We start from the raw sequence: 19143 nt of genomic DNA, 5'->3' as shown, positions 1-19143 counted from the left end.
GACTTGGGATTAAGCTAAGCCAACACTCGGAGAGATTCGCAGTTTGCTCTATAAATACCGACTGTGTCTTAACTCGATAGTTAAGTCAGAGCAAAGTCTAAGTGCGCACTATAGATCTCACCCTTAGATTTGCAATATTACTTTAACTTTTTTGTCAAGTGTATTGTTGCTTTATTTTAGCCCTTGTTTATATCCACAAACATTTAATATAATATTATCAATCTCGTGACAGTTTTAATCCCTCTAAATGTACTTGAAAAGCATAGACCAAAAATAAGTCCATTTTCTTAGCTTTTCTAACAGGCTTTTAAAAGGTTTTATTCGTTTATTAAACAATTCTTAACTTATAAAGACTGCCTATCAACATAATTACATCTCCACACTTGGCAGGTTACGTAATGTATTTAATATAGTAATTAATTAAAAAGGATTTAATATCAACAAATGATAGCCATTTACGCGAAGATTGAGCTGTGAGAAGCGGATGTAGGATGTTGCCAAGGCCGTGCGATTTTAATGTCGTCGTTTTGTCGCGGAACAACATGTGCGCGCAACATTATAACAGTTATGGACAGCCGGACTGAAAGTTGTACATTTATTATATTATTATTATGTAAGAAATCACGGTTTTTAAGCAGGTTCCGTTTGTACCTTCCTTAAGCATCTCAACCCACGGGGAAAAAGGCACTTATCACCCCTTACTGGTCTTTCTAGTCTAAATTATTATAGTCTAATTATTAGCACGGCTATATTTTATTATTATTATTATTATTAGTCCATATTACACTTATTATATATGTTAATAACGGTGTAACTCAGCTATTTAATTCAATAATCGGAACTTATATAATTCAGTATTAAATGCCGTAAGTAACACTAAATGATCTAGTTTGAGGAATGTAATTTAAATATATAATCATATCTCTCAACTTTCGATTTGATAAATCGCACAATAGTTTTTTTTTAGTTTTATATCTGTTCTTTATGAAGTATGTTTCGTCTTTGACTATTTTGTTAAAACAAATCAATGAAAAGCGGAAGGAATATATATACAAGGTCTGGTAGTAATAGAAATAACAGATTTCAAAGCGCTTTTAGGATAAAACTAAATCATCGTGGAATAGGAGACGCGTGCGCGGTAATTCATTTAGGGGTGCCGCGCGCAGAGCTGAATGTGAACAAATTGGATTTCCATTCCTGATGATGGATGACGACAGGCAAATCAGAGGTCAATACATTATTAAGTAAAATACTCTATTGAGCAGTGTTGGCCTAATGGTTTCAACGTGCGACTCATCATCATGTGCGCATTTAACATTCGTTCGTACGGTGAAGCAAAACATCGTGAGGAAACCGGCATGTCTAAGACCAAAAAAGTCGACGGTGTGTGTGCACACACAAAAGGTTGATCATCTACTTGGCTATTAGAAATGATCACGGATACAAAATTTTGTGGCCCAGACCTAATAGTGGTAGAGACATTGTATAAAATACTCTATTACTAATTCTATATCTAATTCATTATCAACCAAGGCACGATCTCAGAGTTGAGAATAAAGCGGGCCATAGACGGAACGCATTTTGCAGCCGATACCGACTGCTCTAAGCGGTCGCCGCACGGCGATCTGCAGTTTCCATATTAAATTCATATTCGCAATACCCAGACCGCTCGAGCAGTTCCTGAGCAAACCGCATGTTGCAGTCGGTCTTGACTGCAACATGCGGTCCGTCTATGGCCCGCTTTAGGCGTAGTAGTATAAATTAATTATACATTATTAAATAAGATTTTATGGAAACATATGACTTAAAGATAAAGATGTGTTTAAAAAGATATTGTAAACGTATATACAATTTTTTGTGAAATTAGAGGCCCTACGTACCTAAACCTATGAACACACGTCACAGACGTTTTGCTCAGATATTTATACCTTTAGGATACTTACTGCACTAAAAACTAATTAAAAACATCCTCTCTACGTAAGCAATCCCATTAAAAATCAATGTATACAGTGGCACAACGAGAAATAACGTACAAACTCAATAAACCGGTGTTCGATCAGCCAAATCCGATTATGTACGGGATCAGATGTCTCGTACAGAAATTATTAGCAATCCCCGATTACACTCTTATATAATATTAATTGTATCAGATTTTATTATTGCATTTTGTATCTAATAGACATGAAGAATTCTATTAATATACAATTATACAATCATGCAGTTACTACACTATTGATTTTCTCAAATAGCTCTCGCTAATAAACAGATTTTTTTAAAGACATTGCAGAGTTTACATATATGAAGTTATGATATACCTTGACAGATTAACGTATTTATCAATTACAATTATTTATTATGAAATTTCCCCAGTCATTGTGTATTATTTACGCAATTATATTACGCGTACTAAGAATTATTATATATTAAAGAATTCTTTAGCGGAATAAATTGGCCTTAAGCACTTTTGTATTGTATTTATTTTTAATGCAAAACATTACTACACTATAAAAAATTATTGGTCAGGGCTAGAATTGATAATATCTACTTTAATTTCAGGTTCTATGCATAAAATAGAAAGTTTCTTCACGTGAATCCGTTAATAAGATATTAGTATCAATACAGATATTCATTAAACTATTAACACAAAGTTAAAACAGATACGGCAATGACAAGTTGGTGGGCGGACGTACCTGTGTCTCAGAAGGGAATGAAAGAAGTAATAAAGCTATCAAATAATTATTTAATACCTTCAATTTATTGGTAGTTTATTCGTTAGATTCCGTACAATAGAAATTAAGTGATATTGAGGGTTAGTCCGGATCACCGTTTTAATAGAGGGTTGCTTGCGTCATTACTATTGAATACATTTTAGTTATTAGAAAATATTTATAATCATAAATTGATGTGCCATCGACAGGGGTAGTAAAACTTTAGTAAAAGTCCACTTCTTGATTTTTAAAGACAATTAAAAAGAAGACAACGGCACCAAATTGACCAAATGTTTCAGAGGTTCAAAAACAAAAAAAAACTATTTTGCACTTCTTACCGATAATTTTTATTAATATTTTTTCTATAACAATAGCTTAAAAGGTAAGTTATCAATTAAAATATTAGTTTCTTAAAACCCTACTACTAAATAAAGTATAGGTACCTACTATTTGTGAAATTCATAATAGGGACGTTGAAAGCTTAAATTTGTAATCTTAATATATATAAATTACGTGTCACGTTGTTTGTCCGCTATGGACTCCTAAACTACCGAACCGATTTCAAGCAAATTTGCACACCGTGTGTAGTTTGATCTAACTTAAAAGATAGGATAGCCTAGATCTCAATTTATACCCGCAATATTATTTTATTGCGAAATATTTGTTTATGATTTGATAGTCACAATTCTAACAGATGGCGCTGTGTTGAAAGTACCAACGTTTCACATAAGCTACAATTTAATGGCATTACCACCAATAAAGCATGGTGGTCCCCATGACCGGTGTTCTCCTACCGTTTCCCTTGAATAGTTTACTACTATATATGGGATATGAAGACAACACAAATAGAAATCAAGCATAAAGCGTACCTTCTTAAATTTTGCGGTGTGACTTCGTGGTGTTAAGTCAAGTTCTAGAACTAAATTCGACAGGTTCGTTCTTTATTTCGTATCAATCATCAAAACTAAGACTTTAAGTCCACGTAAAATCTTTTGTCATACAAAACAAGAAGCTTAGCCGTAGCCGACTTCAATTAAAGTTGATTACATGTTCAAAGTCTTCCGAGGCGCGATAAAAAAGCAACACCCTCTCATCGGGGAAATTGAAAATTAAAATTTCACCATTTTCCTTTGAACACACCGTACTTTGACCAATCAGAATGGCATTCTTTTTGACATTTTTTCACTATTCGAAGATAATTTAGGAACTAAAGGTTTTTGAGTATCAATGAAAAGTTAAGTTTTAGTTTTTATTTGAGTCAAACTATCGCTTACACTTAGTATTGTTTTTTATTGACATAACTTTTAGGCATTTAAAGAAAACACTTTTTTACCGGATTGAAGTTATGTATTAATATAAATTTACAATTATTTTACAAAATTTTAAATTTTTCCGACGTTTCGCGTGCTTTACAGCGTGCATGGTCACGGTGACTGTAGACAAAAGGTGATGAATGTCAAAAAGTATCACAGCTGTAGAAAAAGATGTATTATCTGTATTTATTTCCCCGGAGTTGGTATCGACTAAAAGATGGAGGGTTTTGGCAGAAATGGCTCACGGTGTCCTCTATTTTCGCGGATTGGAACAAAAGCACGCGAAACATCGGAAAAAATTAAAATTATGCAAAATAATTGTAAATTTATAATAATACATAACTTCAATCCGGTAAAAAAGTGTTTTCTTTATCGATTAAACTATTTTAACTATAGTTTATAAGTATATAGTTTAGGCACCTTTACCTATAATTAAAAAAATAATTTAATATACGAACCACGAGGCTTTTACTAAGTTTTTTTATTAGTTTGGTCTTTATAAGTAATCTTCATGTTACGTCAATAGTAACATTATTTATAATTAAATGTCTAACGCCCGCTCATTAACTCCGACAATAAATCCGTTTTTGATTATTAAATGTTTTATAATATATCATTTGCAACATACAATTATAAATATAACCATTAATATCTATTTTTTATAATTTTCAAAGCTATATTCTATATTACATCTACCTTCATATAAATATTTATTACATACAAGAGAATACAGCATGGTCACCATCTTCATTGTCATCGCTTAACAATTTTATAATACGAAATAAATAATATAATTTGTATTTTAATTGTGTGTGGATGTTGTTCTCGTAAATAAAATATAAATACATCTAAATTTACAAAGTTAAAGTTGTATGTAGCCGCACATACCGCTTCCTGACCGCAGAGCTACGCTGATTTTCAGCAGAGCTTTTCTAACTTCCTTATTGGTTATTATTCTAACCGACAACAGTTTAAAAGCCTTAAAAATGTTATATAATATTACCATAGAATATTCCCTTGTTTTAATGAACTATAGAAAAATAACACTTGTAATTTTAACACTTTAAAGCTAATTTATAGATAAAGAATTTTGTAAGAAAAGCGTTACAGGTTATCTAAGTGTAGAATTAAATGTTTTATTCATAGTTTAAACTAAAATACATTTATGTACTTAGGCTACTAGTACATACTAGATACACACAAAAAAGATCTAATGAATGTTAATGTAAGTTATATAATATGTATCTACATTAATATTTTTTTATATAACAATGGGCAAGAGGCTCACCTGAAGTGATACCCATCGACATGTCTGGTATACACAATATTTTGTCCATGGACCCATGGGTGTCCGTTTGATAAGGGGTTAAAGCCGAGATAAGTTTTGACTTTTAAGCATCAAAAAGGCCGTTTAAATCTATCAAATTCTAATAATTCACACGCCTTATCAAATAGGCACTTTGTTGTATTACCAATATATGATAAAATATACCATGGTTTATAATAACCTCATTCTAAATTTGGGTAAACAGAATTATTCGTTGGTAAGTCTTCCTTATTTACTTCTTCGAGATAAAAGCTTACCTTTCGGGGTGACAACTCTGAAAGCGCTGTTCGAGATTGGCTTCGGCGATTCATCCCTTAGCGGCGATCCGTTTCTCACCATGGAAAAGTCCAAAGGCATCGGTATCATAGCACTTACTTCCATATTAAACGTCAAAACATAACCGACACAATGTTACTAACGTACGTGCGACTCGCGCGGACCGCGGGTATGTATTAAAGTTCCCTCACAATGCTGAGTAGAGTCAACTCTATCATGTTAATAAGGTCGAAAATGTATACTTTTTGTATGGGGTTTTGGACCTTATCAGCCGTTGTTGGGCGTGGTAGATTAGGCCCCGCCCCGCTCCCCGCCGCCATACGCGTGACAATCACTTTGTATAGGTAACACAATAATATGATTCCTGATAGATTTTATTGTTCCAACGATGCGCGAGAAATTTTCATAATATGTCTTGTGTTAGGTTTTTTGTTGATTATGGAAGGGATTATACTGTATCGGTGACGCGAAGATACATAATACCATTTTTATGATTGCGATATGAATACGGTTATATAATTGATTATTTTATTTTGAATACATATTTATACTTTAAATCATGTGATATTTATAATTTCTCGAAGTTTTATTGATATAACTATCAATATTACTAAAAAAGTAAGTAACAGATAATAAAACTTATTTCCGCTGACTTAGTAAAAAGGCTTTTAAAAATGACGTATCTCACGTATACATTATATATAGCTTATTACTTATTTAATTTTATATATGTGGTGAGTGGTGTTTACAGTCCTGTGAACTTTCGTAGATAATTGATCTAGGAATTAAATCGCTTTCTACTAGTACTAGTTATCAAACAAAAGTTTTCACTATTTATACTGACCTTACAGACATCACAAACTATTTCAGTTATTCTTTGTACTTATTCAAAAGTTTAAGATATAGCTATAAGTCCACATTGGACACTCACAAATTTATTATTTATAAGTATTTTTTAATATTACCTTCATTAATAATTTTTGCCTACTCTGTCTCATTTTTCAAAAACTAATTACATCTCTACGCTATGATAAAGCAAAGCCGATTTATGATATTTTTATTTATCTCAAAATGAATTTTCCTCAAACGCCTGTTAACAATAATGAACTTTGGTTTTGTTGTAATAAAAGTTATATTTGTGAAACATTGTTCTTAAAAATAGGGATGGGAAAAGCGTAATTTTTACAGAGGAATAATCCCGGTATAATCTAGCCCTGAATCCCATTAGTGAGCCCCTTGATTGCAGTCGGGAACGGCACAAAAATCGAGGTTCGTATGGAAATAAAAATGTAATATGCCTGATTTATATTGCACGCGAAATAAAATAATCTTCTCTAAAACTGATAACTTTTACGATATTCCCCACCACCTACGGCTGAAAATACACTAAATACTTCAAAATTTAACAAAAATTTAAGAAGTCTATCGAGTTTTTGCTATTTTTGTAAAGTAATCCTGAAATATTTAACAATTTTAGCTCATTTTTTTTTACCTAAGCCGTGGAAGTAAACTTACAACTTACTAACCTAACCTATTTGTTCGGCTTTTTAATAGAACATATCACCTGAAGTTGTCACTCACAATGTTAGTGTTTTTGGTATGCTTATTTCCTGGAGGACTCTTAGTCGAATTTGTACGGAAATACTTCAAGGCGCAGCTGGATCCTAGTGGTGGTGAAAATTACCTTAAGCTCTGGAACGACGGACATCGAGGTGGACGAAATATCTATGGGTAAACTATATTGACTCTGACCTACGCAAGCTATATTAAAGCGTAATAGTCACTCAAGTAACTATACTTGATATATAGATAAGAGAATACTCTTATCTGATAATTTTGGTATTTTTGAATGGACACTATACGTCGTCGATTCACTATCGCTGTATGTGGACCAGGCGTTACTCGATCCGCTATATAACTTCAAGAATCAAAGATATAATAAAATAAAAAAAAAAACCTGTGGCGCTATAACCTTTTTAGGTCTGGGCCTAAGATTTCTGTATCTGTTTCATCATCATTTGTCAATCTAGCAGGCGAGTATCTGATGAGCCTCCTGTGCCTGACATACGCCGTCAACTCTTTGAGTCTAAAGGCGAGAATCCTCATGATGGCTTCCTTCACCGTTCGAGCGAATGTTAAATGCGCACATACATAGAAAGACCATTGATGCACAGCCGGGGATCGAGCCTTCGACCTCAGGGATGGGAGTCGCACGCTGAAGCCACTAGGCCAACATTTCTCAAAGATATACAACCTAATACTAAACATGCTAACCATGGGTGTGTGCTTTGGACTTTGAAAATAATCTGGCAAAGCGTGTATCTTATAATCAAGACTTTTATTCAAATATTATACAATCAATATTCAAAGCTAAGTGTCGCTAGGGGAAAATTAAATTCCACCTTATAGTAACGTTAAAATTTAATATAAAGCGTCGGTAATATAAAATAATCGCCTCGGCACAGTATCCCTTATTAATTTAAGCATTTTATCTCAGGTCGTTAGTAAGCGAAGTGGTTATGAGTAGAGTGAAATTTTGTTGTAATAAAGAGAAAAGGTTGTTCTATGTAATAGCCTGTTTCAAATTCTTGGTTGTGTGTAAAGATGTAATTTTATATTATTACTAGCTGATTGAATCGTTTTGCCATGTATATCATTTATAATACAAATAGGGGTTGATCGTAGAGGGGTGAAAATTAGGGGTTGTATGTATTTTTTACGATACAGCATAAAAAAATATAAAAAAAAATAGAGGTAAAATAGAGGTGGACTACCCTTAAAATTTAGGGGGATGAAAAATATATGTTGTCCGATTCTCAGAAATACCCGATATGCACCAAAATTTCGGAGGAGTTTAACTACAAACAAACGAAGAACGAGACAAACGGGTTACATGGACACTCACATTAACAGAAGGCTCGCAAGTGCGTTGCCGGCCTTTTATGAATTGGTAAGCTCTTTTCTTGAAGGAGGCTTTTTACTTTGATAATTTAACGCAAGATGTAAGGTAAAAATTCCACACAAATGACGATATTAAAGTATTGCTTAACTTTGCCTAAACATAGAATAAAAATGAGAATTGAATAATCTTTTTTATATTTCATTGCACAGAAGCAACATTGTCGAGGATAAATTTAGCTCGGCTAGTATTTTGTTCGCCACTTTAATTATGCCGGGTTAATTAATACAAAACATTAAGTTTCAATCCACGAGATTAGGGGTTTTATAAGCGTAAGCGATTTTATTTTCAAGGACGTCCCCACTTCTTATTACTGATATTTCTATATTTTAGATAAAGAAATAGCATTTGTAATATGAATATGTCTTAATATTACTTTTTGATATTATTTAATAACTTTAGCCGGTAGCCTTACCTACCTATCATTAGTGGTAAATATATTGTTATTATGTAATATTGGCTTGAAATGTAATTATATACGTGTGTAGAAATGAACGACGAGTTATATGTATATTATATATGTGTTTCTCACAACTATTTAATATATGAAATATTGATTTGAAACAAAAACATTAATTGAAAAATTATAAATGTGATGATTACAAGTTTAAAGCACTTATAAACAATATAGTCGAATGGTCTTCGGTTTACGTGTGTAGTTTTAAGTAAACTTTTAACCTTCGCTGACCACACGACAGCTATAAAGCTATAGATAGATAGAGAACTTAACCTAAGTTATGTAAAAAGTTGTATATGGTCCATATCCGTTAAGGTTTTATTTGAATTTGGAACAAAATAATATTGTCCTAGCCCCACAGGTATTCTAAACGTTTAACTAGAAGCAGGTAGCCATCAAAAATCATTTGAAGTTCGCACAGCGGCGGAATTACCTCGCTCAATGTTTACTTTTAATTCAAAATTTTATTCAAACGCCTTTCATGTTACGTTTTCCGGCTTTTGTTTTTTCTTTGATCAAACAGAATCGTTTGTCACAGGGCCTAGATGGAGTTTCGAATGTTTTTACGGTTAGGGTACTTTGAATAATTAGCCAATACATATCTTAAACAAAATTCGTACAGAGATTCATATGGATTTATCTAATTGTATTATGATATACTATATATAGTAAAGTTATTCATATGAATTATATCGATATCATGTGGAAAAATAGTCTTCCTCCTGAATGTTAAAAGTTCTTTACTAAGAGATTAATATCTATGAGTTCGTACCATTGGCCGAAAATTACATATTATTTTTAACATGTAGTAGTGTGCGTATAAGTATGTATTAAATAAATAGCCTTTATTCCAGTACTATAATAAGGATTACATTATGTATATGTTATTTTTGTATTTATTATAAGTCTACGAGCTCCGACGAAGTCAAGGCATTTGTCTCTCCAAACTCTTTCATTTGTCTCTGTCTCTCATCTTTGCTTCTATTTTCCAATCTTCTCTTATTCATCTCTTCATCATCATCTTCTTTTATTTCATCTTCCCAGGTTTCTGGTGAGCGTTCTCTCTTTTTTCTTCTCACTGGGCTATTCCAAGTAAGGGTCCTCCTTGACCCAACTGCCATCACACACGCGGCCATTGTGACCAGCCCATTTCCACTTTAACTTTTTGAGTGTTTTAATATGTCTGTTATTTTTGTAAGGTTTCGTATTACAATTAAAGGAGTGTATATGTATATATTATTATAACCATGTTTTACCTTTCCCCGGGAATACACCATGTCCAGACGGAGTCCAGATTAGACAACTATATTTTAAGTAATAATTTCAAATAAAGTCACTGCATTGAAATATGCCGTAATATTTTTAATTATTCTTCAAATAAAACTTTATACCTCGGAATAAAATCGTAACGATTCTGAAAATGTCCATGACTAAACCCTGCGGTATAAACCGGTTAAAACAAATAGCTTTGAACAATTTGCATACAAATGTGACAAACTGGAATTTTACAACCCGACCCTAATTAGTGGCTTCATAGCTGAAGGTTTAAAATATACCTTATCCTGCCTATAAGAAAACTCTCTTAGGGTCTGTTTCACAATGTACGGATAAGTTCTACATAAGTTCCAAATTAGCTATTTATTACTTATTGGTAGGATAAACACTATTGTTGCGTTTCACAACTGTCAGATAGCGCTATTCATCACATAAAGTCCATCATAAGATATGAGTCCAATGAAGTGTCATTTAGCACAATTTATCTTCCATATAATTTATGTGTTGCATAGCTATTTGGTACCTTATCCATACATTGTGAAACAGGCCCTTATAAAGACATTGAATTCTTTAGGACTAAAATTATTTTAGTTATATATGACACGATAGAGTGGCGGAGTAGAAGTGTGTTGGCATAGTGGCTAAACCATGCGAAGGTTGTGCGTTCAAATCATGGCTGTGAAATGGAATTTTCTATGAGCATTTGCTTGTACTGTAAAGGCAAACGTCGGGAGGAAACCGGCATCTTAAACCTAAAAAATCGATGACATTTGGCATACTTGGGTGCTAAATAAAAATGATCCAAGAGAGGCCAAGAGTTATAGGGTTGTATCACCACTCGATTATTAGTATCACATGAGAGTTCTGTGGCGGTAAAATAATTATCTAATTATCTATTATATAATTTCTAACTTAACTTACGTTTTGAGTGCTTTAAAGCAATCGTGGTCAGAGAGTTTCTCATCAATGTGCTCCATATTTATATTATTACCTACTTTTGTTTACTTACCGATACCTACCAATTCTGACCTAAGCATCTAAGACTAAATTTGGTATTGTTATTGGTAAAATTATAACACAATTACTGTTATATGCTTTTTGTGAATTAAGCACAACGGGTCTAAGCCATGTGAGCAAAAGCTATTTTCTTTTTATGGGCTATTATAATAATCTTTTTGCAGAAAATAATATTATTCATGTGGTGAACAAAATTACAAGAACTATTGATACTTTGTTGAGATTCTAAATCCTTCTAATTTCATTATTAATTGTATATTTCGTATATAAATACGAATTTATATCTCTTAAGTTTCCTTTTAAACAATCTGTTTGGATCTATCGAGTCGAATTCGTATTAGGCTTAATCAATAAATAATAGTAAAAAAAGGTCGAAGTACCTAAGTTTTATTTTTAATGTCTTCTACACAATAATACAAACAATAATAATCAACTGATTATTATTGTTTTGAGGCTTCTTTTAAATAATTTGTTAAATTTCTTAATTAAACATGTCTTAATTGTAGTCAACTAGTCTGAGAATATATTCGCATGGGTCGCGCAGATGTGACAATGATTCGCTTCCGTTGTTGTATGAAACCAATAAGACATCCGACGTACAATGATTTGTTGTTGATGGTCGGAAAAAAACAATTCTCATTTCATATAAACTATATTACTTGCGATAAAAACGTTCCCGTTCTTAAAGATGTCTGTTATGGACGCTTTGTTTTCCCATATAAATTGTCATACTAATATTTAGTTCTAGTTCTTTGAAAGATTCCTTCGAAGTAATATTTTATCGATTATAGCAAATATCGTTTCTATCGTAAGTAAAACCGGACCCAAATAATACAATAAATTAATTTAAAAAAGAATCAAAATACTATTTTATTTTTACGTTACAACTGATTTTATAAGCAAATTCAGGGTTTAAAGATAAACTAAGATGTTATAGGCACACTTGTCTGATTCAGAATTAACACATGGTGAGTTAAATTTGTATTAATTGAGTAGTTTATTTTGCTGCTAATTTGAATACTGTTAGCGGAAGTTTACAATTAAATCATGTACGTAAATATATTATGACGTAACACAAATTTAGGGTATGATAAATATAATTGGATTTGATGGGATTGTAATGGCCTTAATACTTATTTATAACATATCCATACAAAAGTAATAATAATTACATTAGACGGAATAACATCCTGTAGACGGAATTGCTCCTGAGGTGTTAGTTTATTTGCTAGCCTTTGGAATACAAAGTTCAGCTGTTAATTGGTAAGAACTGAGATTGGTTGGTTATGGACACGGCCTTTATACCCCCGTTCGTGAAAAATCATCAGTTCGCGTTAGAATTTCTACGTTCTATAAACATCTTACTTCGTTCTATCCCTTGTAGCGTTTATTTTGTGACCTAATTTCAGCGCTTTACATAATAAAAGCGCAATGTGCAATCGTGTAGAGCACCTACCCTTATTCAGTTAACAATATGGTTAGTAACTATGAATGCAAAAAGAATCTTATGTCAATCAAGTGATAAAAATATAGTATTGTCTTTTATTGACATAACCTTTACACATTTAAAGAAAATACTTTTGTTGTTGTTCTTTTACATTGTTGTTGTTGACGACCGTGAAATTATATTAAATAATTGTAAATTTATAATAATACATAACTTTAATCCGGTTAAAAAGATAAAAATATATTAAAAAAAAAAACTGAAACAAATTGAACAATTCAGACAGAACTTATTTAATTACGAGACACGTAAAAATATCTTTGTATATTAAATTAGTAGCTTTTCTTACCGAGGACCATTGCAACTGCTTTATTTATATTAGATAAATAAATTATGCATGGTACGTACATATCTAGAATAACAGCTATTATATCGATAATACATGTAAGTACATATTGTTACAATTGCAAGATGTAAATAATATTAAAGTGATCGCAGGAAGTCTGCAGATTGTCATGTGTCTTGCAAGTGTTGATGAACCTATGCAATAAGACTACTTATGTCAAGTTATTATTTACAAGCGACTATTTGCAGATGTAATGATAAATTAGTGTTTAATATGATACGCTTCCGGGCACCCATTATGTTTAACTTGGAGATTTTAGAATCCTGGCGAAAAAAACTGTTATGAGAATTGACTGAAGAGTTACTGGACTTCATTATGTGTATTCTTTTAAATGAAACGCAATGTAATCAAAATACTTACTTATACTTAAGATCAAAACGACAAAAAATTAACAACCAAAAATCCTAATAACCTATATATATAACTTGAATTGCCGCCTTTTTACTAAAAGAAGCAGTATGTAGTATTAAAATAAAAATGCAATTTACAGCCAAATAAATTGTAATAACAGTCTCAAGGTACATGAACATAAACAAAGCTTATTATGGATTATCGTAAAAGGAATACACGAAAGCGACAGTAAACATTCACGCTCTCTGCTTCTGAAGCTTTCATTTCAGTATACATTAAACATAATAATAATCCAATGGAACTAACACCCCACATGCGACTTGGCCGCAGATTGCTAATTTTCTTTGATCATTTTGCTTTTTAAACAAGTAGGTGATAAATCTTATGTGCCTTGCACATTCTGATTTCTGGATCTAAGACCAGCCGGTCAAGGTATGATATTTTCCTTCAGTGTACAAGCCATAGCATCAATCCTTGAAAAATCCTTTAGTGCACAGCCGAGATTATAGCGTACGGGATGCGAATGCCTACGCTAAGACTAGTTACAATAAACATTTGAGGAAAAATAAAATCATAATGATTTTATTTTACGCTGTAATAGAATTTTGTACGACTTCATGTAGGTATTTATATTCACGGATTTGATCAATATGAACAGAAAACATTGCATTTAAAGAAAAGCATTAGAAAAAGGTTATCAACAAACATTATCGCAACAAGGCGTAGAGACGGACCACTGATCGAGGTGAAAATAGTATTTTGACTAGTGACAGTTGGTCACGACATCACGCGTGAACGGCTGTACCGATTTCGCTAATTCTTTTTTGTTGGGTTATTGTCAGGAGAAGGTTCTTATGATAAATTAAGAAAATTGCGCGGTAAATTAGAAGATTTAAGAATTCTTAACTAACATATTAAGTAATCCTGACTGTTACGATAGCAATTTTTTTTTAAGTGCATAACGCTTTTACAATTCAAACTTACACGCCTTATGTTAAAAGTTCATTTTAATATGGAGTTTTAGTAAGTTTGCATAGACTAACTTACATGTTACTAACATAACACTTGGTTTACTTTGTTATAAAGAAGAAATGGAAATACAATGGTTATTGAATTTACAAATGTTCAGAAAAATAAACATAGAATGTTGTTTATCATAAAGCATTAGAATAATAAACACTTTGTTTCTGAAATATTTTTTTAGTTAATTATACCAATTCGAAATCAATATTCATAGTTAAGACAGGACAACGACTAGTATATAATAATATTAATTGAAATACTTTATAAGCTTTATTTAAGGCAGTTTTTGCTACGGACTACTATGTGGAACCAGATACCTGACGTATTTCCGAACCAATTCAACTTAGGGTCCTTCAACAAAAGAGCGTACCGATTATTAGAATATCTCTCACTATCACTATCTCTGGCGCGGTATCTCATTACTTCGGGTGAGCCTGTTTGACCCGTGATCAGTAGTTATCTCAAATAAAAACTATGCTAGTATTTTTCTATATGCAATTGTACTAACTTTTTTTTTATTTCTATAAGCGTTTAAAGTAGTTCTTTAGTTCATAATATTTATTCTAACCTTGTATCCGTCAAAAGGAAATCCTACGATTTTATTACATCAAAGAGTCCATAACAACCCTAGAGCAGTGAGACAGACAAGTGCTACTGTTCGCATACTCCTCAATAGGGTTGCCAACAAATCAAATTGTTTAATAGCTTATACTAACGATCAAATTAAGACGTTTAAAGAGAAAAGAAGACCATTATATCGGACATTCATAGATTACGCGAAAGCATTCGATTCCGTATCACACTGGAATATGTGAGATGCCATCCGCGAATGCAAACGCCAACAGAGATGATTGAACTAGTTAAAGATATATTTTGTTCCCTTCGAGTAGAGACTCTTGGGCCGTGGGGTTCAAGTGCACAGGCGCTAATTAAAGAATTGAGTAGATAGTATCGGTGACCCCAGCTGGTGCTTTCCTGGCTCAACGAATATGTATCGCTACACACTTTTAAAATTTATTTTTAATTATCTTTTTATTAATTTTTATTGTTACTTTATACGTTAAGAAATTTGTAAATACTGTATATTTTATTATAATAAAGATATATTATACTTTCACGGTATAAACGAGGTTTAATTATAATTATTAGTTATATAATTGAGTAGGTTGACAAAAGTATAATATACTTCATATGAATGTGTCACTTCTCTATTACGAAAAAATATATTATATTCTAGAGTAAAAATTAATATTTACTTTCCTATGCCATAACAACACAATTATTAATAAGGGCTAGACCAATTCGTCTACAATTCGCGAAACATAAATTGTACAACATTAGAACATCTAAATTTTTAACTCTGGCAACCCTTACAAGTAGCAATTTCGGTTACCTCATAAATATGTATGCGGCGGCTCTTCTTTTCCTTACTTATCAATTATAGGGTCGTTTAGGCGACGCGCCTCGAGCGAAGGCTGGGAAATGTACCAGCGCAGCAAGGGTTAAGTACGAATTGTATTTTAAGGTTTATGCTTGTTGCTAATATAAAACGAATATTTTTAAGCAATAAACGAGGCAAATAAATTAATATTTATAATGAAAAACACAAGCTTACGTTGATTTACATGTAGTACGTGGAAATATTGTGTAAAATATTAAAAATATCCCACACTTTGATAAAGGCGAAAGTAATACAAATTTCTTAGCGTTTTGGTTAAGTTGGATTTTTGATAAATAAATTGTCTATAAAAAATCAACGAACACAATTTAGACGTGCCTTTCAGCCATAAGTTACAAGATTTTACAGTTCTCGTGCAATTCACTCGATAAATAACACAATGCAATTACATCGACTCTCTTCCCTGAGGTCGAAGATTCGATCCCCGGCTATGCACGAATGGACTATCTTTCAATGTGCCCATTTAACAATCGCTCGAACGATGATGGAAAACATCGTGAGGAAATCGGCTTGCCCAGACCTAAAAAAGGTTGTAGCGCCACTGATTTATTTTTTATTGAATTTTTTTATTTTTTGTTAAACGTATTCAAATATTTATTTATTCTAAAGAAAATCATTAATTCACATTCAACATATAAACACAGTATAAATGAAAACTAAAAATATTATCAATTAATTGGAAAACTCAATTATAATTTTAAAAAAGTGGTTTATAGTATTGTCCGATTTGTCTTATTTACACTTCCAATAGTTACAATCCAAAACCCTCTGGTCCAAAAGACCCCAAATTTAAACCTTAGGGGTGAATAAAAAAATACTCAACAATTTTACGGTCCCACTGTCCCCGAGGTAGTTTCGACTTGATTATGTTTAGGGTTAAACGTCATTGATATTGCCGATCTGGGTCGCTAGAGGGTTATTGAATTTTTTCTCTAATTTGTACGGTCCATGTGGCGTGGGACGGGTTGAGATGGTATCACTTATTGATGACTATTAAAATGCTGTTTGATTAGAGAATTGATAGATTATTACTGGCCCACAGCCACGATATAATCTTATATAAAAGTATGTTTAGACATAATTCGCAGTGCTCAATATTAAATTAAATAAATAAAAGCAACTTGTTGTAAATATGGATTTAATAGTACAAAATATAGTTTTGGATTGGATTTGGATGTCTTCTTTAGATATATCTACCTTATCAATAAAAAACAATATCAGTTAAGAAATGCGCCTAATAAAGATTTGTATCCAATTTTATTTAAATTAATCTTTTGTTGCTTATTTGCCTGTATAAAAAGATTATTTACGTTAAAAATTATATTCTAATGTCGATTACTATAACCATCGATCTCAGATCGCTGACATACCTGTGGTTATAACACATTACTAATACGAGGCAACTTAGAAATACATAATCCAAAACAGACTTTTCTATTTTGATTTTATCTTCTTATTTTCATTTTCATTGAGAAGGACTTGCTGCGGCCGACAGAGAGTGCTGTAACCTATTCCTTTCGGAGGCTCTTAGTTAATAAGTGTGAGTGGTTTTAAACATATCTTCTTGTATACTACTCTGGTGTTGACAACATGTTCATAAGTTTAATTACTTGATTAAGTCTTACCTCATATCTTTAAACTTAATTAAACAATAGGGCATATGGATACGACAGGTATAACGCTGAGCAAGCTATGGGCATGAGGGTAACGGAGACGAGTTTGAAGGGAATAATGCTCAATGTTAGGTTGAGGGGCATCTTTTTGGGATTTGCTGTGAGGGTCATGCAGGGGGCTGTCAAAAGAAATAGGTAGTAGTAGAGTAGTAATATAGTAATAGAAAGTAAACATTCGGGTTACCAATACATTTATGTAAGCTTTTTAACACCTCCGACGACTATATAGTCGGGGAATAATTTGGAAACGTTTAATAAAAAAAAAAAAAAAAAAAAAAAATAGGGCAACACAAGTTCACAAAGCGTTTACGTTAACCAACCCTTGCAAATACTAAACCGTTAACTAATAAATCATATACCCAATCAAACACATCTAAAACAGCCCGCATTCTAAAAAAGAGCAATCTTCGAATTAAATCTTTAAATACCGTTTTAGCAATTTACAGGGAATTCGGTCGTTTTTACCAATTGTCGGCGATCGGAGATAGCTGCCCGCATGCGCACACGCAATGTTGACATACATCACGACTAATCAATGTTGGGGATGTTGTTTTAACCCCTCGGAATACGGTAATTGACCGGGGGTCTACCGTGAACTTTGTTAATACCAAGTTTTAGGTAGGTCAACTCATAGAGGATTCTGCTCCAGGTATTCATAACATGATGTGATTTCCACTGATCCTATTATTGGCTATGACGTTCTTCTATGTTCTCGTTACTTCTATGACACACAGTGCTTTTTGAAAAGAGAATTTTTACCAGATGTTTAATTACATAGAACATAGACAGAGCCAGGATTATTTAAGTCGTCGCTGTCTAGCTAAAGTCACGTGATCATTAAGGTCTACTTTTAATTGGCCTCCGAGTTTCTCGTTTCGGAGGCCAAGACACATCTTTGGTCGCAGACCAGAAGAGTAAGTGAGTGCTTCTAATTTTATTGGTTTCTACTGACATCTACTGACTATATAGCAATTATTTCAAATTGAAAGAAAGTTATGTGTGTGTACTTAAGTACACGAGTTAGAAGTTATATACTTCTTTTGCGTAACAAAATAAAAATCTTTTTAAAAATTTTATCATTCGCCATTTTTTCTACAAACGTTTGAAGAATGTTTGTAGAAAAAATTACTCTAACAATTGAAAAAAGGTATTTAATACATTGAATGTTTTATTATAACGCATTATCTAGTTAAATAAAGTTAATCAAAATATCACAAAAAAAATATTTCTACATAATTAAAGAAATGGATCTTTTTTATTTTAACATGTTGACTAACTACAACGTGTCGGTTTTTTGTGACGGTGTGCGGGTGTCGATTTTTAGTGACTGTGTTCGCGCTCATCCCTAACGCGCCAAAAGAAGTATAACTTCAAAAAAATTCTTAAAAATTATATGCATTATTATTCAGTTAGTTATGCCAAAAAGAAAGCCACTCGGTTATTGTTGGAGCCTTT

At 32.4% G+C, this 19143-nt stretch overlaps 1 protein-coding gene across 2 annotated transcripts in view; it reads right to left on the bottom strand.

Annotated features, from left to right (window-relative positions):
* Nucleotides 1-5783, bottom strand: part of LOC125051225 (zinc finger protein Gfi-1b) — a 54668-nt gene extending 48885 nt beyond the window's left edge. For both annotated transcript variants that reach the window (XM_047651437.1, XM_047651438.1), the window contains exon 1: nucleotides 5606-5783. In XM_047651437.1, the coding sequence (XP_047507393.1) occupies nucleotides 5606-5729 (124 nt within the window). In that variant the 5' untranslated portion in view covers nucleotides 5730-5783. The remainder of the gene's footprint in view (nucleotides 1-5605) is intronic.
* Nucleotides 5784-19143: the final 13360 nt, after the last annotated feature.

Source organism: Pieris napi, chromosome 7 (genome assembly GCF_905475465.1).
Source record: "Pieris napi chromosome 7, ilPieNapi1.2, whole genome shotgun sequence".
NCBI lineage: Eukaryota > Metazoa > Arthropoda > Insecta > Lepidoptera > Pieridae > Pieris > Pieris napi.
The sequence above is the reverse complement of the archived record's forward strand: the minus strand, read 5'-3'. Positions and strand labels throughout refer to the sequence as shown.